At 41.0% G+C, this 22,835-nt stretch overlaps 1 protein-coding gene across 7 annotated transcripts in view; it reads left to right on the top strand.

The window, feature by feature from the left end:
- LOC121287624 (phosphatidylinositol 4-phosphate 5-kinase type-1 gamma-like) overlaps nt 1-22,835 on the top strand; it is a 93,859-nt gene that overhangs the window by 54,208 nt on the left and 16,816 nt on the right. For 6 of the 7 annotated variants that reach the window (XM_041205552.1, XM_041205556.1, XM_041205554.1 and 3 more), the window contains exons 13-15: nt 1,263-1,416; nt 9,272-9,304; nt 14,556-14,678. In XM_041205552.1, the coding sequence (XP_041061486.1) occupies nt 1,263-1,416; nt 9,272-9,304; nt 14,556-14,678 (310 nt within the window). The remainder of the gene's footprint in view (nt 1-1,262; nt 1,417-9,271; nt 9,305-14,555; nt 14,679-22,835) is intronic. The other variant, XM_041205553.1, reaches the window with a different exon arrangement.

The following is a 22,835-nucleotide window of genomic DNA, read 5'->3' as shown; positions in this document are numbered from 1 at the left end:
AGATAGAAGCTTGTTTCATCATTTACAGTTCCCTGGAAAAAGAACTGCTTAACAATTAACTTAGACTTGCCCTTGTGTAACTTATCCCACTGGCCTTCTCCAATCTATCAGTGCAGTCTTGCCCATTAGCTATTTTATGTACCCCTATCAAATCACTCCAAAGATTTCTGAATTGAATGGACCCAGCGTTCTAAGTCTATCTTATTATCTAAGTTTCTTTGTGTGGGAATCATTCTTGTGCCCCTTCCCTGAACCTCTTCCAGTCAAGAACCTTTAAAGAATTATAAACTAAAGTACCAAAGTTTTCTCTTTTGACCAATTTCAGGTTTATTCCATATAAAGTATAAGTATATTTGGTGTTGGCCCTGTCCAAATGAATACTACTGTACTTAAAGTTAAATGCCATTTACTGATTTGACCCATTCTGCCACGCATCTAAATCTTTTTGCAGAAATTTGTTCTCCTCTGCTCCCAACACTTGCACAAATTATTTTATCCACAATCTTGCAAACCATTACCAAAATGCCTGTATCCAGGTAATTGATGAAGATAGTAAACAGCAATGGCTCTAACACTGATCCCTGAGGGACAGTTCTGGTAAATGGCATCTAAGCAGATTCACAGCCTTCGTTTTGCCTAGCGGAATGTAGTAAAATTTTAATGCATTGTAGCAACTTTCCAAAGCTGTACAACTGTACAAATTTCTGGCTTGCAGAGTTGCTTATTGTGAGGGGCCTGAAAATCCAAGAAGACAATGTCATCCAGTAACTTAGTAAAAACAATTCTAGCAAGTTTGTGGGATGCAAACTTCTTTTCTAGAATCTCTGTTAAGTGTTTCTGATGACTCCCTAATCCAAGAGATCTTAAAACGCATCTCTTGTGATCTATTCAAACATTTTACTTACAACTGACAGACTGATGGGCCTATAATTCTCTGGTTCTGATTTCTCTCACTTCTTGAAAATTAGAACTATATGAGCACCCTTCCGATTCAAGGAAACAATCCCAGATTTTGGTAAGGTGTTGGTAATGCAAGTGTCCTATATCTTTAACCATCATTGGGTTCATGTCATCTGGACCCAGCAGCCTAATCTATTTTAAAGTTTTGTATTCTGAGTAATATGTAAAGAATAACTAATACATTGTTAAAAGCAGTTAGGTGAGCAAAACATTAAGCTGAACAGAGTTCCTCATCACTCATTTTTAATTTAGATAGTTCTGTTTCATGCTGTGGTAGTTTTTAAATTTGTCAACTTTTGTAGGACTGTTAGGCCGGCCAGACCTCCTTCCTTGCACTCCCCCTTCATTTGAAGAAGCAACTACAGCTTCAATAGCAACAACCCTGTCATCAACAACATCCTTGTCAATAACAGAACAGTCACCGTCAGAAAGCTCAGAGCATCATCACCGCTACAGGTATGTAGAGTGGTTTTTATATCCTTTGCATAAACTTATCTTCATTAACCAACCTGTCTGTCAGCCTCCCTTACTCTTCAAAAAATCTTGATCAAATTTTTGACCACCGCTGTTAATTATTGCATGACAGTTCAGTGTCTGTTCCTTTCTTCATTTCTGTCAACAGGGACCTTGGTAGTTTGTTATCTCCTCTCTATTCTGCTGTCATTCTTCCTGTTACCAGACTGGAGGGAAATCTGGATTCTTAATCTGACTGTTAGATGCTGCCTTTATAAACTGTGCATTGGGAAGCACACTTTATATATAACCCTCCATTTAAAGAAAAGTAAATCGTATTCCTTTTCCTCTTTAGGCCTCTTAACCTGTGAACATCAGCAAAAATGAAAAGTTCCTGTTACGTGTCTCCTATTGCATATGCAATGACTAGAAATGTGCTTGTTGCTACTATAAGTTTCAGTACCAGACTATACAGTTATATTCAGGTGACTCTTGTAAGATTTACCAAATGAAGTGTCGAAGTTATAATCCGCATAAGTTTTGGAAGATGATCTTGGTTCAGGAGATCAGGATGTAAAATCTATTTGGGTGGTGATGAGGAATAGTAGGGGAAAGAAGTCATTAATGGGAGTGATCTGCAGGCCCCCTAACAGTACCACAGTTTAGGATAAAGCTTACAAGAAGAAATAGTGGGTGCTTGTGATAAAAGGACCGCAACAATCATGGGTAAGTTTAATCTACATATAAACTGGAAAAATCAAATTCATAGAGTTCATAGAATACTTTTGAGATAGTTTCTTAGAGTGGCGTGTTTTGGAACTGACCAGAGAGCAGGTTATATTAGATTTGGTATTGTATAATGTGATTAAATAATGACCTCAGTAAAGGTGCCCCTAGGGTACAGTGACCACAATATGATTGAATTTTACATCCAGTTTGAAAGGGAGAAGAGTTGATCTAAGACTAGTATTTTAAACTTAAATAAAGGCAGCTATTTGGGCATGAAAGCTGAGCTAGCTGAAGTGAACTGGGATACTGGGCTAGGGGCTAGACCAATAGAGAAGCAATAGCAGACATTTAAGGGGATATTTCAGAATAAGTATATTCCTACTATAAAGAAACTCACTAAAGGGAGGACCCACCATCCGTGGTTAACTAAAGAAGTTAAGGAAAGCATCAAAATTAAGGAAAAAGCATATAACTGCTCAAAGGTATGGCAGGTCAGATGATTGGCCAGATTATAAAGAGCAACCAAGAATGACAATAATGTTAATGAGGAGTAAGAAATTAGAGTATGAGAGGAAGCTAGCTACAGATAATTAAAAAAAAGAGTAAGTAAAGTGAGCATTGGTCCTCTGGAGAGTGACAGTGGGAAGTTAATAGTAGATAAGGAGGAAATGATTTATGAAATGAATAAATCTTTTGCTTCTGTCTTCTTCATAGAGGATACAAAAGCATCCAGTAATAGCTGCAATTCAGGAGGTGGAAGGGAGAGGGGAACTTGGTGAAGTTACAATCACTAGGGAATTGGTACTGAGCAAACTGATAGAGCTGTGGGCTGACAATTCTCTGGGCTCTGATGGATTTCATCCTAGGACCTTAAAAGAGGTGGCTAATGAAATAGTAGATGCATTGGTGTTAATTTTACAAAATTCGCTAGATTCTGGAAAGGTTCCATCAGACTGGAAAATAGCAAATATAACTCCCCTTCAAGAAGGGAAGGAGGCAGGAAACGAGAGGCGAGTTAATTTGACGCCTGTAATAGGGAAGGCGTTAGAATCGATCATTAAGGAGGTTATAGCTGGGTACTTACAGAAACTCAAGGTAATTGGGAAGAGTCAGCATGGCTTTGTGAAAGGGAAATCATGTTTAACCAATTTATTAGAGTTTGAAGGAGTAACATGCGCTGTGGATAAAGGAGAGCCTTTAGACTTGCTGTACTCGGATTTTCAGAAGGTATTTGATAAGGTGCCATATCAAAGGTTATTGCGGAAAATAAAAGCTTCTTGGTGTAGGGGTTAATGTATTAGCATGGATAGAAGATTGGCTGGCTGGCAAAAAACAGAATATGCATAAATGGGTCTTTTTCTAATTGGCAGATGTGACAAGTGGAGTCCTGCAGGAGCCTGTACTGGGGCCTCAACTTATTTACAATTTATATCAGTGACTTAGATGAGGGAGTGAAGGCATAGTAGCTAAATGTGCAGATGACACCAAGATAAGTAGGAAAGTATGTTGTGAAGAGGACATGAGGTTGCAGACGGATATAGATGGTTTGAGTGAGTGGGAAAAATCTGGCAGGTGGAGTATAATATGGGAAAATGTGAAGTTGTTCACTTTGGCAGGAAGAATAAAAAAGCAGAGTATTACCTAAATGGAGAACGGCTGCAGAATTCCGAGCTGCAGAGGGATCTAGGTGTTCTCGTGCATGAGTCACAAAATGTTAGTATGCAGGCGCAGCAAATAATTAAGAAGGCTAATGGAATGCTATTCTTTATTACAAGAGGTATTGAACATAAAGGTGAGGTTGTTATACTTCAGTTTTACAATACATTGGTGAGACTACATCTCGAATATTGTGTGCAGTTTTGGTCTCCTTATTTAAGGAAGGATGTAAATGCATTGGAAGCAGTTCAGAGGAGGTTTACTAGATTGCCACTGGAATGAGCAGCTGTCTTATGAGGAAAGGTTGGACAGACTGGGCTTGTTTCCACTGGTGTTTAGATTGTGGGGTGACTTGATTGAAGTATATAAGATCCTGAATGGTCTTGACAAGGTGGACGTAGAAAGGATGTTTCCTCTTGTGGGTGTGTCCAGAACTAGGGGGCACTGTTTGAAAATTAGGGGTTGCCCTTTTGGACAGAAATGAGAATTTTTTTTCTCAGAGGGTTGTGCAACTTTGGAATTCTCTGCCTCTGGAGGCAGGGTCATTGAATATTTTGAAGGCGAGGTAGGTAGATTCTTGTTAGACAAGGGAATCTACTGTGGGCAGATGGGAATGTGAAATTCGAAACACAAGCAGGTCAGCCATGATCTTATTGAATGGCGGAGCAGGCCCGAGGGGTCGAATAGTCTTTTTCTGCTGTTTTGTATGTTCATATGCCTCTGAATGGGAAGTCAGCCAAGGTCGTTGCTCCTGACTAATATTCAGTGACTCCTGCAGAGAAGTGTTTGTATGGGAATGTTGTCTGAGGACTAAATTGACATCAGCTGTGAGGTGGCCCATGCTTGATTAGCTTGTCAAGATCCGCTGTACCAAAGGAGTTTTGGCATCTGTGAAACCATATTCCAACAAGTTTCTGAAATAAAAACCAAAAATGCTGGAAATACTCAGCAGCTCTAGCAGACCTGACACTCTTTTTCTCTTTGTACAGATGCTGATGGACCTGTTAAATATATCTAGCATTGTCTGTTTTTATTTCACATCTACAGTATCTGCTGTATTTTGCTTTTGTTCCAGCAAGAGTTGATGACTCTGCAAGAGAGGAGGAGAGAGAAAGCAGGCTAATCCGTAAAATTCAAGTCTGACGACTCTTCTAACAAAATAAAATGCTGAACTCATAAAATTGAGCACTGCTCAATTATTTAGAATTCTAGCTTCTAACTGATGCCAGATGCTACAAAATCAAACTTTCTTTAATTTGACAGTTTTTGTAAAACATCTACATAAATCAAAAGGTATGAGGCTTGTCTTGGATTATGTGTACAGGGCAACTGTATGTGTCATATTAGCATAATACAGGAATCCCCATGTTTTTCTGAACTCAACAAAATTAGAGTTTCAGTGGATTGAATTGCTGTATTATAAATACAAAGAGCTACTTGATATTGTAAGGCTTACTGTTCTGGCAAGTTCCCTAATGGATTCATGTTTTTGATTTGCTGCTAAAGAAACTGCATTTTGTTCTTGATAGGTTCAGCAATCTGACTAGTTTACTGCATGAACCATTGTTTTTAAAAACTATTTCTGTACTGATTTTATCCCGTTCTCTCCTAAAGATGCTGACTCTTGTTATAAATGAAACTATACCCCAACAAAAAGTTCCTGGTGCCTTGTCAACTGGCCACTCCGTGTGTAAGCCTGTTCAGAGTGCCTGCAGGCTATTCATCATGGAGGCATCATACTCATGCTCATGCTTTCCATAGCTGTTACATTGTAGCAGTTGGCAGCAGGAACACTGACTATCTACCTCCTTTCTTTTTGTGCTGAGGAGTAATGATCAATAACAGGACAATGTGGTTGCTCCAGTTGAGAAGTAATAATAACCCTAGGGATGGAATCTGGAAGATTCTGGTCTGTATAATTCAGTACCATACTGTATTGGCCAGTGTCTCCCACTACAAATTTATTGGAGCCTAATCATCGTATTTGAAAGTTGGTGTATTATTGGTTTATAATAAGCATCTCTAGTTTTAGCAGCCTTTGCGTTGTAGGTTAAGTTTAATTTTGAGACCAATTCATTGTGCGCATTTTACAGCATTTATCCTTAATGTAATTGTATTTTTCCATATGCCCAAGCCAAAAGTTAACAACTTTTAGTGCTTGTAAAGTTGTATGTCTCTCAAAGTCAAACTTAAATTACTTCCACCCCCACCCCCCCAACTCTTCCATGCACTTGTGTAAATCACTGCAGGTTTGATATTTTCTCTTCTGCCTGATGAAGTTTTACTTGCACAGTAAGATCGGACTAAAAATATGTTCTTGGCTGCCCATCAGTTTGCTCATGGTAATTTGTTGGCCTGTCGTCTTTAGGAATGATTTAATATTGTTTTCCCATCTTTACTGCAGTAAAGACCGAGCTTTGGGAAGCAGGAAGTGCCTTGTGTGTTTTAAGGGGCTGTAGAAAGTTTACAGATAAATTTCAGTCATATCCATCTATAAAGGCTTAGGTCCTGGCCATCAGCCTGATACCTGGTTATTCATTATTTGAGTGAGTGGTACTAAATTATTACCTAACATTATATGTAATTTATTTATGCTCACTGCTGCATTACTTTGATTTTGTATTTTGTTTGAAATAAAACAGCAACTTGCATTTATATAGCACCTTTAACATCCCAAAGTTCCTCATAGGAGCATTATCAAACAAAATTTAGCACCAAACCACACATGGAGATGGTAGGAAAAGTAGCTTGGTCAAAGAGATTTTAAGGAATGTCTTAAAGGAGGACAGAGGCTGAGAGCAGGAATTTGATAACTTGGGGCCGATTTTGTTCTTTATCTCTTTGATGTTTGTATTTTATTAGGTTTAAATTGCCCATCTTCCCCTTTTTTGCTCCACTCCAAAATGGTCATGTCCGATGTACCATTCATGAATATAATTTCTAAAATGCTAGGTCTCAAAGTGTAACTGTGGGAAAGATGCACTTCTTCACTATGGCTGTCCAATCCCTCTACACCTCCATCCCCTACCAGGACGGTTTGGGGGCACTCCACTTCTTCCTTGAAAGGAGGTGTGAACGATCCCCATCCTGCCAGCACCCTCCTCTGCCTGGCTGAAATTGTTCTCTCAGTGAACTATTTCTCCTTTAACTTGTCTCACTTCCTCCATATTAAAGGTGTGGCTATGAGTACCTGCATGGGCCCAAGTTATGCCTATCTTTTTGTGGGGTGTGTCGAACATTCCTTGTTCCGGTCCTACTCAGGAACCCCCACAACTGTATTTTTCAGTACATCAATGACTGTATCGGTGTCGCTTCGTGCTCTCATCTGGAACTGGAAAAATGAATCAATTTGTTTCCAATTTCCACCCTTCTCTCACCTTCAAATTGCCCATCTCCAATGCTTCCCTTCCTTGACTTCTCAGTCTCCGTTTCTGGGGACAGATTGTCTGCCAATATTCCTTACAAGCCCACTGACTCCCACTGCTACCTTGGCCACACATTCTCACACCCTGTTTTCTGTAAGGACTCCATTCCATTCTGTCAGTTTCTCAGTCCCCGTCATCTACTTTAATAATGTTGCATTCCACAACGGCACTTACGACATGTATTCCTTTTTCCTCAGCCGAAGTTTCCTTCCCACCCCACTGTGGTTGACAGGGCCCTCAACCCTGTCCTACCCATTTCTCGCACTTCTGCCATCACGCTTCCCCTCCCTCCCAGAACCGTGATAAGGTTCCTCATCATCACTTTCCACACCACCAGCCTCTTTATTCAAAGTATTATCTTCCACAGTTTCCACCAACTCCAGCATGATGACTTCTTCCCCTCCCCTCCTATGTCAGCATTCTGAATGGACTATTCCCTGTGCGATAACTTAATCCACTCCTCTATCACCCCAAACCTCATCCCCTTCCCACAGCACCTTCCCATGCAAATGTAGGAAGTGTAACACCTGCCCCTTTACCTCCTCCCTCCTCATTGTTCAAGGCCCCAAACATTCCTAGGTGAAGCAACGATTTACTTGGATTTCTTTCAATTTAGCCTACTGCATTCACTACTCAGAGTGCAATCTCCTGTATATTGGGGACATCAAACACAGACTGGGTGACCGCTTTATGGAGCACCTTTGCTTAGCCCACAAGCATGATCCTGACTACCGGTCGCTTGCCATTTCACCATCTTGCTGTAATGCTCATGTGTCTTTCATTGGCCTGCTACCATGTTCCAGTGAAGCCCAATGCAAGCTGGAGGATCAGCATCTTAGGAACTTTATGGCCTTGTCAACTCAACATTGATGTTCAACAATTTCAGACCATGAAGCCTGTCCTCTATTTTGAACTTTTCCCCCCCTCCCCAAGTGCCAGCCTGTATCTTGTCATGTTTTTTGGTTCAGACAGTGCTGATATTTATTCTGCTATTAATATGTTCTGCTATTTTGCTTTCAGACAGTGCTGACATTTATTCTGATATTAACACTGACGCTGGACCAATGCTTTGTGTCTTTAATACTATCATTACCACTCCCCTTGCCTTGTGTTCCATGACATCTTTGTCATTTAATCTCCCCTGCTCTCTAACCTATCCCTGACCTTCTCTTTTGTTCCACCTGCCACCACCACTCACCCTGCTTTTCAACAGCATAAGACCCATCACATCTCTACCTCTTCAGTTCTGAAGAATCATATTGGACTTGAAACATTAACTCTGTTTCTCTCTTCACATCCACAGATGCTGCCTGACTGGCTGAGTTTTTCCAGCACTTATTGTTTTTATTTCAGATATCCAGCATCCACAATATTTTGTAGGGAAGATTGGTTGTCCAATTTAACATTCTGTAACAATGTTATATTATAAAAGAAAAGAAAGACTTGCATTTGTATAGTGCTTTTGATGACCACTAGAAGTTAGGTACTTTTGAAGTGTAGTGATTCTTGTAATGTGGGAAATGTGGCAGCCAAGTTGTGCTCAGCAAGTTCCCACAAATAGTAACGTAATAATGTCCAGATAATCTGTTTTTTTGTGATGCTGATTGAGGTTTAAATATTGACCAGGACACTGGGGTTAACTCCCCTGCTCTTCTTTGAAATAGTGGCACAGGATTTTTTTCATGTACATGAGTAGGGGGCCTTGGTTTAACGCCTCAGCCAAAAGACAGCACCTACAACAGTGCACTACTCACTCAATACGGCACTGAGTGTCAGTCTTAATTTCTATGTCTAAGCCCCAGAATGGGACTTAAACTCAGAACCTTATAACTCAGAAACAAGTGTCTATCAACTGAGCCATGGCTCATATACATGCAAAATGACTTGATCATTTTGCATGTAGATGAACGTATCTTCTCAGAAGGAGACTGTTACATATTTAAGTTGAGGTCTCATCCTTCTACTTTGACAAATATTAATTTTCTAATGTTCGTGGCAAACTAATCTCTATTGTTACTGTTTGTTCCATTTATTTTGTATCTGTTTAGGAAAACTACGCTTTCATCAGCACAGGATGTTGGGTGAGAATCAAACTTGCTCATTTTCCTTTCGTATTGTATTTTTTTTCTTGTTGCCTTTTAAGCTGAGGGTTGTGCTGATGAATGGAACACTTGGCTGGATATTGTATAGCTAGATATCACCAGGTCCAAGCTGAGTATTATCAAATTGGGCACAATATGGACCAGTTTCGGTGTTGGGCTGGGTATAATACAAACGATGGGTATTTTGTAATTGTGTTTAGTATAGCCAGTCTGGGCATTGTATAGTTCTGTACTGCATGCTTAGCTTGGATATTGTCAATAAATTATGCAACACGAAAGGAGGCCTTTTGGTCCATCCTGCCTGTGCCAACAGTTTCAGAGTGCTGACTAATAGTCTTTCTCCACACTCGTGGCTTGAGAAAGTTTTTTTTCTCACCTCACTTTTTTGCTTATTTTGCCAATTACTTTAAATCCATTAATTTAAATCCCCCTCATTCTTGATCCTTTCATGAGTGGGAATAGTTTCTCCCTGTCTCTGTCTACTCTGTCCAGACCCCTCTTGCTTTTGAATACCTCTATCAGATCTCCTTTCAGCTTTCTCTTTCCAAGGAAAACAGTCCACACTTCCCCAGACTATCTACGTATCTGAAGTTCCTCATCCCTGGAACCATTCTCGTGAATTTTCTCTGCATTCTCTTGAATGTCTTCACATCCTTCCTAAAGTGTGGCGGCCAGGACTGGATGCAGTACTCCAGCTGAGGCCGAACTAGTGTCTTATACAAGTACAACATACCCTACTTGCTCTTGGACTCTGTCCCTATTCATTAAGCCTAGGATACTGTATGCTTTATTAACTGCGCGCTCAATCTGACCTACCACCTTCAATGACTTATGCACATATACACCCTGATCCCTCTGCTCCAGCACTCCCTTTAGAGATATACCCTTTATGTTATCAATCCATGTTCAAAATGAATCACTTCGCATTTCTCTGCCTTCATCTGCCATCTTTCTGCCCATTCCACCAACTTGCCTACATCCTTTTGAAGTTCTACACTATCCTCTTCACGGTTCACAATGTTTCCAAGTTTCACATCGTCCCCAAATTTTGAAATTGTGTCCTGTGCATCAAGGTCTAATTCATTATATATTATATATTTGTATACAAAAATATATATCCTATATAAGTATTTATATATACTCTGATCCCTGGGAAATTCCACTACAAAACTTCCTCCAGCCTGAAAAACATCTGTTAACCACTACTCTGTTTCCTGTCACTCAGCCTATTTATATCCTTGTTGCTACTGCCTCTTTTATTCCCTGAGCTGTAACTTGCTCACAAGTCTGTTGTATGGCACTCTATCTTTTGCATTGTCCTCATCAACTCCTTCTGTTACTTCTTGAAAAAACTCCAAGTTAGGTAAACATGATTTTCCCTTGAAGAAAGCCAGCATGGATTTCTTAATTATCCCGCATTTGTGCGTGTGACCTATTTGTCCCGAACTGTTGTTTTTGTTGTTTTCCACCACCGAAGTTAAACCGACTGACCTGCAGTTGCTGGGCTTATCTGTACACCCTTTTTGAACGAGGGTGAAATGTTTGCAATTCTCCAGTCCTCTGGCACTACTTATGAGTCTAAGGAAGACTGAAGAATTATAGCCTCTGCAATTTCCACTTTCTCATACCTCACTATCTTTTAGTGCATCTCATTCGGTCCTGGCGTCTTATCAATTTTAAGTACAGACAGCCTATCCAATACCTCTTTGTGGATTTTGGACCCATCTAGTGTCTGAAGTACCTCCTCTTTCACCATAGCTTGGGTAGCACCTTCTTCCTTGGTAAAGACAAATACAAAGCATTCATTTAATACCTCAGCTGTGCCCTTGCCTGTTTGTGTAAATCCCCTAATTGGCCCTGCTTCTGCTTTTACCCCACCCTTTTACAATTTATATGCCTGTAGAAAACTTTGGTATTGCCTTTTATGTTGGCTGCCGGTCTCTTTTCATTCTCTCTCTTTGCTCCTCTTATTTGCTGTTTCAATTCCTCTCTGAATGTTCTATATTCAGCTTGGTTCTCCATTGTATTATCCACCTGTCATGAGCACAGTTTTTCTCCTCCCTCTCTCTTGTCATCCAGGGAGCTCTGGATTTGTTTGCCCTATGTACCTCCATATACCTTGATTGTGCCTGAGCTATCTCTTCTTTGAAGGTAGCCCATTGTTCAAGAACAGCATTTGTTGCCCATCCCTAATTGCCCTTGAATTGAGTGGCTTGCCACATGATTTCAGAGGGCAGTTAAGAGTCAACCACATTGCTGTGAGTCTGAGGATGTCAGATTTCCTTCCTTAAGGGAAGTGAACCAGATGGGTTTTTTACAACTGATAATGATTTCATGGAGTTGAATTTTCCCCCCGTTAGGGAGCGAGCATCTGACCAGGTCTGCGCCGCCAATTTAGGCCCACCCAACATGACGCTTGCCCAGAAGCACTGAGCTCTCCCTGTGCGAGCCTCAGGGAGATTTGTTTAACTTTTTAAACATCTGAATAAAGTAATTAAAAACTTTTAAAACATGTCCCGTCACGTGATAGCGTCACATGAGCTGAGACATATCAGTGAATTTTTAAAATAATTTTTATTGACCACTATACTACATTACCACAGCCTCTGGATTGTTCTTTGTCCTTTTCCATAGCCAGCCTAAGCCATATGATACAATGATCACCATTCTCTATATTTTCTCCCAGTGACACTTGATCCACTTGGCCCATCCCATTCCAAAAGAACCAGGCCAACAATGCTTTCTATCTCATTGGACTGGAAACATACCGCTGTAGAAAATACTCCTGAAGACATTCTAGGAACTCTTGCCCTCTGACAATTACACTACTACTACTATCCCAGTCTATCTTTGCGTAATTAATGTCCCCCCATTATGACTACTCAATTTTTGCACCCCTAATCTCCTTGCAAATTTGTTCCTCTACATCCTTCCCATTAATTGGTGGCCTATAGACTACATCGAGCAATGTAACTGCACTTTTTTTGTTCCTTAGCTCTAGCCAAATAGATTCTGCCCTTGACTTCTCTGGGATATCCTCTTTCTTCAGCGCTGTAAATGCTCTCCTTAATCAATAACCTTTTCTTCCTCTCCTATCTTCCCTAAACACCTTGTATCCAGGAATATTTAACACCCTCCTTTGAGCCAGGTCTCTGTTTTAGCCACAACATGATATTTCCACTTGGAAATCTGTAACTCAACAATCTTATTTGTCACACTTTGTGCATTCATGTAATGCACAGTAAGCCTGATTTAAACTTTATTTATTTAACCTACAACTATTAACTTACAATTCACTATTCTTGCACTTTATGTCTCTCCCAGTTTTCTGTGCACCTTGGTGTTCCCCTTTGATATTACCTGGTTCCAGCACCCCTGCTAAGTTAGTTTAAATCCTCCCCAGCTGTACTGGCAAAACGCCCTGCAGGGAAGTAATTCCCAGCTCTATTTAAGTGCATCCATACAGCTTGTACAGGTCCCATCTCCCACAGATCTGGTCCCAGTGTCCCAAGAATTTAAAGCCTTCCTTCCCTGCATCATCTTTCCAGCCATGCATTCATGTGCTTTATTCTCCTATTTCTATATTCACTTGGGGATAATCTGGAGATTATTACCTTTTGAGGTCCTGATTGCTAATTTTCTGCCTAGCTCCCCAAATTCTAACTGCAGGACCACATTCCTCTTTCCGCCTGTGTTGTTTGAACCAATGTGGGTTAGGACTGCTAGCTGTTCAGCCTCCCACCCTCAGGTGCTCTGCAGCCGCTCAGTGATGTCTTTGATCCTGGCATTAGAGAAGCAAAACACCATCCTGGCCTCATGTCTGCGGTTGCCTATCTATTCCTCTATCGAATCACCTATCACTATTGCTTTTCCAGTCTTCCTTGTACCTCCCTGTACAGCTGAGCCACCCGTGGTGCCATGGACTTGGCTCTGGCTGCACTCCTCAGATGAACCATCGCTCTTATCAGTATTCAGAAGTGAATACTGGTTGGTGAATGGGATGCACTCAGGGGACTCCTCCATTACCTGCTGATTCAGGAGGATACAGTGGTGTTGTGGTAATGCTGCTGGACTTGTAATCCAGAGACCTAGGCTAATGCCCTGGGGACATGGGTTCAAATCCCACCATGGCAGCTGGTGCAACTTGAATTCAGTTAATAAATCTAGAATATTTAAAAAAAAAAACTAGTCTCAGTAATGGTGACCATGAAACTATCATCGATTGAATTTAAAACCCATCTGGTTCACCAATGTTCTTTAGGGAAGGAAATCTGTCATCCTTAGCTCTGACTCTCAGACCTACAGCAATATGGTTGACTCTTAACTGCTCTCTGAAATGACTTAGCAAGGTCAGTTCAAGGGCAATTAGGGATGAGCAACAAAATGCCCACATCCCATGAAAGAATAAAGACGTTCCTTTTTGGCTGTCTGGTGGTCACTCATTCCCTTCATACTCTTAAGTTGTGGGTGACCACATATATAAATGCACTATCCACGAAGCCCTCGATCTCATAGATGCACCGCAGTAACCCCAGCTGCTGCTCAAGTTCTGAAACCCGGAACTCAAGCTGCTGCAACTGACAACGCATCCTGCACAAATAACTATCCAGTACACAGGAAGTGTCCTGGAGTTCCCACACAGCACAGGATATACATGCTAGAGGTTAGAGCACCCCTGCCATTCCTTTATTTATTAATTAGTAACCTTGTTACTGCTAATAAACCTCACTACTGGAAATAAACTTTACCAATACTAATAAACCTTACCAATGCTAATAAACCTTACTACTATTAATAAACCTTGCTAATACTGATATACCCTAACCCTTAATACGCCTTACTAGTGATAATAAACCTTACTTAAGAATAGAAGATAAGACTCACCAGTTAACTAGTGAGTACGCTATCCTGAAGCTGTCCTCAACCAACATTCAGATGTGCACTTCCAGCAGCCATTGTTGGTTAGTGATCAAAAATAGAGCTTGAGCTGTTCGAGCCAACCAATGCACTGGACCCCCAACTCCCACCCAACCTTCTGGTTTGTATAGCTTTGTTCCACACTGATTTTGCCACCTGAGCAAATGGGGAAGTGAGAATTAGAATGCAAGAATACAGTCTTAATCAACAATGCCTTTGTAAAGGTATTGATTAATTTCTCTAATACAGAAGCCAGCAAAATAGTATAATCTGTCAGGATTTTTTTCTGTTTAAATTTTCTGTCTGCTCCTAGGTCTGATGAGATAGTCACAGAAGCTGACTTGCAGCAGGTCACTGTTGAGCTGGAAGCAAAGTGCAGCATCGAGACTGAGATTACAGCTGAGGAGGAAGCAGCAGAGGAGGAGGAGGATAAAACGTTAGTGTGTGTGTTTACTGGGGATATCCCATTGTTATTAATTGTGTTATGTATAACAAAATTCACTTTAATTTCTAACCTCCAATATTATTTGAGTATTTTCCCATGGAATAGCTAATGTTGAACCACCTCCTAGTTCATTGACATCTTCATTAGCGAACCAGATAAACATCTTTTGAAAGTTAAATTAATGAATGTATTTGATTCGTACAAGGTTAGGAAGGAAATACAGATTTTTAAAAAAAAATATGGACAGGAGCAAAGACAAGTTAGTCAAGAATGTTTGTTGAAAAAGAATCCTTTTTCTCAATATTGGTCAAAGCAAAAATGAGCCTGTCATTTACTTTTTCTGAATTCAGGTCAGGGCAGTGCACCTGCTCCACCATGAAACAAGGAAATGCCTCCTAAAATGACAAAGGCAAGTGCCTTGACCCCCTCACATAAACACAAAACATTCAAGCACACTCAGATCTTCAAATATCCAAAGGTTGAATTTCCTTTTATCTTTACACATTCTTGTGCTGGTTTTAGCTCAACTTTTTTTAACTTATGTGAACAGGAGATCATTTGGAACAAAGCTATTTTAAGGCACCACAGTTCAAATTACATTACTGCGTTAAAATTAATTTATTGACATTTCAATTTCCTGAAGATAAAGCTGCCTTTTAATGGCTTCCAAATGCAGGCACAAGGCATGTCTATTGGGTAAATAATATCTTTTATAATGAAATGCAGGTTTTGTCTTCAGTACTGAACAGATCACAGCTGTTAACCTGTCATTCTAGACAGTATCATTGGGGTAACATCTTGACAGTACCCATCAAAACACTGCATCCCTCCCACCATCATGCCTACAATTCTGGTCACATTCTAAACATGAGACATCTCTTGATTGAAATAGGTAGTTAGGGCTTCAGATGGTTAAAGTCATGTTTTCTTTATTAGTTGATGGGATTTGGCACCACTGGCAAGTCCAGCATTTGTTGCTCACCCATTGTGTTACGTAGGGAATTCAAGGATTTTCACCCAGGAATGCTAAAGGAATGTTGGTATAGTTCCAAGTCAGGAGTGTAACTTGGAGAGGAACTTGAAGGTGGTGGCCCCATGTACCTGCTGCTCTTGTTCTTCAAGGCGGTAGATGCCGCAGATTTGGAATATGCTGTTGAAGAAGCCTTGGTGATTTTCTGCATTGCATCTTTTAGATGCTACACACTGTAGCCATGGTGTGCCGGTGGTGGAAGGAATGAATGTTTAAGGTGGTGGAAGGGATAACACTCAAGGAGACTGCTTTGACCTGGATGGCATTGAGCTTCCTGATATTGTTGGAGCTGCATTCATCCAGGCAAGTGGGGAGTATTCCATCACACTCGTGACTTCTGCTTTGTAGATGGTGAACAGGTTTTGGGAATCCGGACTTGAGTTACTCACTGCAGAATATCCAGCTTCTGACTAGCTTTAGTAACCATGATATTTATGCGGCCAGTTAAGTTTCTTGCCAGTGGGGGGCCCCAGGATGTTGATGGTGGGGTTTCAATGATGGTAATGCGATTGAATGTCAAGGGAGGTGGTTAGATCCTCTTTTGTTGGAGACAGTCATTGCTTGGCACTTGTATGCTGTGAGTGTTACCACATATCAGCCCAAACCTGGATTTTGTCCATGTTTTGTTGCATGAGCGCATGGACTGCTTTATTAACTGAGCAGTTGCAAATGGAACTGAATACTGCAATCATCAGCGAGCATCCCCAATTCTGGCCTTATAATGGAGGGAAGGTCATTGATAAAGAAACTGAATATGGTAGGGGCTCAGATACTGTGCTGAGAAACTCCTGCAATGAATACAACCATACCCATCTTCCATGGTGCTAGTTGTGGCTCAAGCCTAAGGAGCTTTTTCCTCCAATTCTCGTTGATTTCAGTGCTACTAGGGCTCCTTGATGCCATACTCAATTAAACGCTGCCTTGATGTCAAAGATAGTCACTCTCACCTCACCTCTTGAGTTCAGCTCTTTGTCTATGTTTGGACTAAGGTAGTAATGAGATTTAGAGCCAAGTGGAACTCAAACTGAGCATTGGTGTGTAATTGCTGCTTGTTGGCAATACTTTTCGTCACTTCTCTGATGATTGAGTGTAGACTGATGGGGTGGTAATTGGCTAGGTTAGGTTTGTCTTGCTTTTTGCTGGCAGGGCCTTCCTGGACAATTTTCCACTTTGTTGGGTAGATGCCTGTGTTATGGCTGTACCAGAGCAACTTGGCTAGAAGTTTGGCTAGTTCTGAAGCACAAGTGTTCAACACTATAAACAGCTTGTTGTCAGGGTCCATAGCCTTTGCTGTATACAATGCCTTCAGCCATTTCTTGATATCATGTGGCATGAATCAGCTTGGCTGAAGACTGACATCGATGATGCCAAGGACCTTGGGAAGAGATGGCAATGAATCATCCACTTGGCACTTCTGAATAAAGGTGGGTGCAAATACCATTATTTTTCCTTCTCTTATGCTAGGCTTTACCATCATTGGTGATGGGGGTGTTCTTGAACCTCTTCCTCATCCTCTTAATTATTTCATTGTCCACCACCATTCACAACTTGACCTGACGGGACTACAGAACCTAGATCTAACCTTTTGGTTGTGGGATTACTTAGCTTTGTTTATTGCATGCTGTTTGGCATGCATGTAGTCCTCTGTTAGATTGGATAGAGTAGAGGATTGGTAAATGGACAGGAAGCAAAGAGTGGGCATAAATGGGGCATTTTCAAGTTGGCAGGCTGTGACTAATGGAGTGCCGCAAGGATCAGTGCTGTGGCCTCAACTTTTTACAATCTATATTACTTACCTGGATGAAGAGGCTGAAAGTAATGTATCTAGGTTTGCTGATGATACAACGCTGGGTGGAAAGGTAAGCTGTGGGAAGGACACAGAGGCTGCAAAGAGATATAGACAGGTTAACTGAGTTGTCAACAAGATGGCAGATGCAGTATAATGTAGGCAAGTGCGAAGTTATTCACTTTGGTTGTAAGAATAGTAGAGCAAAATAATATGTCTAAGCGTTGATGTTCGGAGAGACTTGAGTGTGCTCGTACAAGAAACGTAGAAAGTAAGCGTGCAGGTACAGCAAGTAATTAGGAAGGCAAATGGCATGATGGCCTTTATTGCAAGGGGATTGGAGTACAGGAATAAAGAAGCCTTGCTACAGTTGTACAGGGTTTTAATGAAACCACATCTGGAATACTATGTGCAATTTTGGTCTCCATATTTAAGGGAGGATTTACATGCTATGAAGGTGGCACAGTGAAGGTTCACTAAATTGGTCCCTGGATGGAGTTGCCCAGTGTTGAGAAGCTGAGTAAATTGGGCCTATATTCTCTGGCGTTTTGAAGAATGAGAGGTGATCTCATTGAAACATACAAGATTCATACAATGAAACAAGAAGGGGCTTGATAAAGTAGAGGTTGAGAGATTTCCATTGGTCAGAGAATATAAAGCATGGGGGCACAGTCTCAGGCTAAGGGACAATCATTTAGGACTGAGATGGGGAGAAATTACTTCACTCAAAGGGTTGTGAATCTTTGGAATTCTCTACCCTAGATGGTTGTGGATGCTCCATCGTTGAATACATTTAAGGCTGGAAAAGACAGACTTTTGGTGTCTTGGAGTGAAGGGATATGGGGAGCAGGCAGGGAAAGTAAAGTTGAAACCCAGGATCAGCCATAATTGTATTGAATGGCGGAGCAGGCTCAACAGGCCATCTGGTCTACTCCTGCTCCTGTTTCTTGTGTTCTTGTGTTGTAACTTCAAGTTGGCACCTCTTTTTTTCAAATTATACTTGCTGTTCCTGGCATGCTTTCCAACATTCCTCATTGAATCAGGGCTGATCCCCTGGCTTAATGGTCACGGTGGAGCATAGGACATGCCAGGCCATGCGGTTACAGATTGTGATAGAACAGATTGTGATAGAATACAATTCTGCTGCTGCTAATGGCTCTGCACCTCATGGATGTCCAGTTCTGGGCTGTTAGATCTGTTCTGAATCTGTTCTATTTAACATGGTGTTAGTGTTACACAGTACTATAGACAGTCCTCAATGTGAGGACACTATAGTATTGTGTGACACCAACAAAACTTTGTCTTCACAGGACCTGTGTGATGGTCACTTGTACTAATACTATTATGAATCGATTGGTGAGGATAAGGTCAGATAGGTTTTTTTGTCTTGTGTTGCTTGTTTAACCACTTGCTGCAGGTTCATTTTGGCAGAAAAGACCTTATGGATGGCCAACATGGTCAATAATGAGGCTACTGAGCCACTCTTGACCCCGGACATGTAAGGGCCCCATCAGAGTACATTCTGTGCCCTGTTATCCTCAGTGTTTTCTTCCAAGTGATGTACAACATACTGGTTCCATCAGCTGAAGGGAAGTCTGGTGGTAATCAGCAGGTGGTTTATTTGGCCATGTTTGAACTGATGCCATAAAACTTCATTGGATCTGAAGTTAATATTGCAGACTCCCAGGGACACCCCTTCCAGACTATATACCACTCTGCTGCCATCTTTGTTGAGTCTGTCCTGCCAGTGGGAAAGGGCATGCCCAGGGATGGTGACAGAGGTGCCTGGGACATTACTGAAAGATACGGTCCTGTGAGTATGACTATGTCAGGCTGTTAGTTGACTAGTCTATGGACAGCTCTCCCAATTTTGGCACAAATCCCCAGATGTTAATGAGAAGGACTTTGCAAGGTTGACTGGTCTGAGTGTGCCATTTTGTGTCAGAAGCATCAGAGGATGCTGAGTGGCCCATCCAGTTTTGTTCGTAGATGTTTTTGTAGTGGTTTGATACAAGCAAGTGGCTTGCTAGTCCATTTCATAAGAGTTAACCACATTGCTGTGGGTCTGGAGTCACACACAGGTCAGACAGGTAAGAGTGGTAGATATCCTTTCCTAAAGATCGTTAGGGAACTAGATGGGTTTTTGTGACAATCTGTTAGTTTCAAAGCCACATGGTTCGTATTAGCCTTTTACTTTAGATTTTTTTATTTAATTAATTGAATTTGAATTTAAATTTAAATTTCCCAGCTGGGATTTGAACTCGTGTCTCTGGATCATTAGTCCAAGTCAGCTTCACATGATTTGAGTATTGTGATGTACTACAAACATCTGAAAGTGATGGACAGAGAAAGGTCAACTGGTCCATCATTGCTGCCCCACAGTCATGATGCCTGGAGCAGCACACACCACATAAGCTAGCATTGAATTGCAAAGGCTCACTACTTGTGGGGGATGGGGGTGCGACTGTTGCATAGTTTAAATGCATGTTCCCTAGTCACCCACAATCTAAATGTAGCCATACAATGCAATCCTTTTGTTATCTTATGAACCTCTATCTGGTCACCCTTAAATATGTTACTATGAAGCAATTTGACTCAGCTCTTTAAGCATATCTGAGGTTGTTTCAACCATGAATCATTCTCATAGCTCCCCTCTGGCCGTTTGCCAGGCCAATATACTACCTACCATTTGAGGGTACCAAAACTGAGCCTAGTACTCCAGACACAGTTGTTAAGAAAGCAAGACATTGTAATATTTTTCTTCTGTTAAGAACCCTGTCATATTTCTTATGTACTGGAAGACAGGCTGTTGGGGATCTAAATATGGTAATTGGAATAAGAGCCAGTGACTGCCAGAGTCTAAAGCCAACAGTAAGAAGTGGTTTTGATATCCTAAGAACCAAGAGGAACCTCAATCAGTTTTACATAAACCAATAACAGGAGTAGTTTTGAATTGGGTTGTTTTAGTTCAAAGGGGGATATTTGCAGGTTGTAAAAAGGTGCAAGTAAATAAGGTAAAAATTGGATAAGTTTTTTTATTAAAAAACCCAAGAGCTAAAATAGAGTCTAATCAAGTCTGAGAAGAAAGCATTTCTAAAGAGACTAGTTGAAACAATAGATCAAAGAGAAGAAATGGTTTTAGGGAAATACTGAAGCTTATGTGAGAGGGTAGCTGTTTATTTCTCCCAGGAGACAGCAGGATAGCTGGTCAGAACTCCCAGAAGACAGCGTGAACAGGCAGACCGGGAGAACCAGTTGTTGTCAGCCTCAGAGGATACCCCAAGGAAAAAAGGCATTTGTGGTAAAAATTACTAGAATTCTATAGATTTTAAAATCTATAAGGATAGTTGCTGAACAGTAAAGAGGAAGGTTAACTCTGAGGGTAGTTATGTTAAGACCTTGAGGGACTGTTTTAAAATACTGTTTACTGTATGAAGCCATTCTTGTATTTAAGTGTAATTGTGTTTTTTCCCCCTTATTCTTTTAATAAACAGTTAGTCCACTATAAAATCATCACATGTAGTCCGGGACATGATTTCCTGATTTCAGAACCTCTCCTCATACTGTACAAATTGCAAAAACCATTTTCGCAGCTGTTTCAAGTTTCCCTTTGGGAATTGGGAAGCTCGGCATTTACCATTAGTCGTGCCATAACACGGTCTAATTAACAACCTGTATAATAATATAATATGTCCTTTGATTTGTATTGATTGGTTCCATTAATACAGCCCTGTTTGCTTTGTCTGTGGCTTTTCTGCATTGGTTGTTCAGTCATCTGTGCACAATAACATATAGATCTTTTTCTCTCAACTGCCTTCAAGTCATTCTCTGTAGATGATGGGTGTATTCAATGTTGGCCCTATCTAGATGTATTATACAACTTTTATCTAGATTAAAAGCCATTTGCGATTACTTGGCCCATTCTTGTAGTATTAATAAATCTTTTTGCAGAGGATCATAGTCCTCTACTGTCTTAACACGTGCATAAATGTTATCATCTGCAAACCTACTGGCCAGTGTAAGGCCCACAGCTCACTGTCCACTAATATAAATCCCCGAGGAATGCCACGAGTTATTTAAGTAACCTTGAAGAATCTGCTTGGATATCCATTATATATCTTTTTATGCTGATAATTGCCAAGACAACAGTTATAGGAAATAGGTTATGGAGCTTTATATGTTACTGTTGCAGAAAGAAGAAAATCTTGATTTTTGTGTGATCCTGTTTGCTTTCTGATGGGTCTGATTTAAGCATGTGCTATAATGTGCCACATACTTTGGGCCAAATCAGATCCCAGAATCATAAAGTGCAATGAAGATCTGCCCAAACTTGGAACCATAGAAGGATTACAACCCAGAAGAACGCCAATTCCCTGGAAGATCTTAGTCCCACTATCCCTTCTTTTGCCTCGTAGCCCTGCAAAATGAAAGCTATTTCCCTTTTTGGCACATAGGATTTTTTCTTTTTACTCAGGATCTTCTCCCCATTGGGGAATTGAACCCCCAGTATCTTGCACGACAATTAGGGATTAAAAAACCCAGTATACTCATGAATAAGTCAATTTATGCACTCCACTCTCATTTTGTTGCTGCTCAGTTTACACACTATCCAATTAAAAGCTCCTCCACCTGACTAAACTTGACTCTTCAACTTCCTTTACTGAACTAACTTTTCAGCCTCCTTGCTAGCTGCCAACTCTGCATTCTTGCCATGTGCACACCAACCCAACTCTAAATCTGCTTCTCTCATCATCTATGAGCAACACCATGGGAAAGATGATATTGTGTTTATAATTTGTTCAAAATAACAAAAAGCAAGACTTCACTGAGCAGAGCAGGGCTGTAAAGAGCGAGGCTTCAGTGGGCAGAGCTTAAATTTAAGGAAGTAGTCTTTTAGTTAAAAGCAAACAAAAAGCATGGCAAGGGAGCTCAGTCCTGTGTGTTATACGGCCTGCAACATGTGGGAATTCTCAGACTCTCCTTGCAGTCTGAATGGCCACATATACAGGAAGTGCCACCGGCTTGACCAGCTGGAGCAACGGGTTTCAGAGCTTTAGCTTCAGCTGGAGACACAGCGGTGCATCTGTGAGGCTGAGGATAGCACGTTTATAGATGTGGTCACTCTACAGCTTAAGGAAGAGCAGTCAGAGAGGGAATGGGTGACCATCAGTCAGAACAAGGGAGGCAGGCAGGTAGTCAGGAAAGCCCCAGACTGCATCTCACTCAAGAACCGTTTTTCTGTGCTAGAAAACGATGAGGGTGCAGGTTCCTCTGGAGTGTGCAGCCAGAGCCAAGCTCACGGCACTGGTTGGCTCAGCTGCACAAGAGGGGA

The sequence above is a fragment of the Carcharodon carcharias genome, chromosome 14, assembly GCF_017639515.1.
Source record: "Carcharodon carcharias isolate sCarCar2 chromosome 14, sCarCar2.pri, whole genome shotgun sequence".
NCBI lineage: Eukaryota > Metazoa > Chordata > Chondrichthyes > Lamniformes > Lamnidae > Carcharodon > Carcharodon carcharias.
Note: the sequence above shows the minus strand (reverse complement) of the source record. Positions and strands in the feature narration are given on the sequence as shown.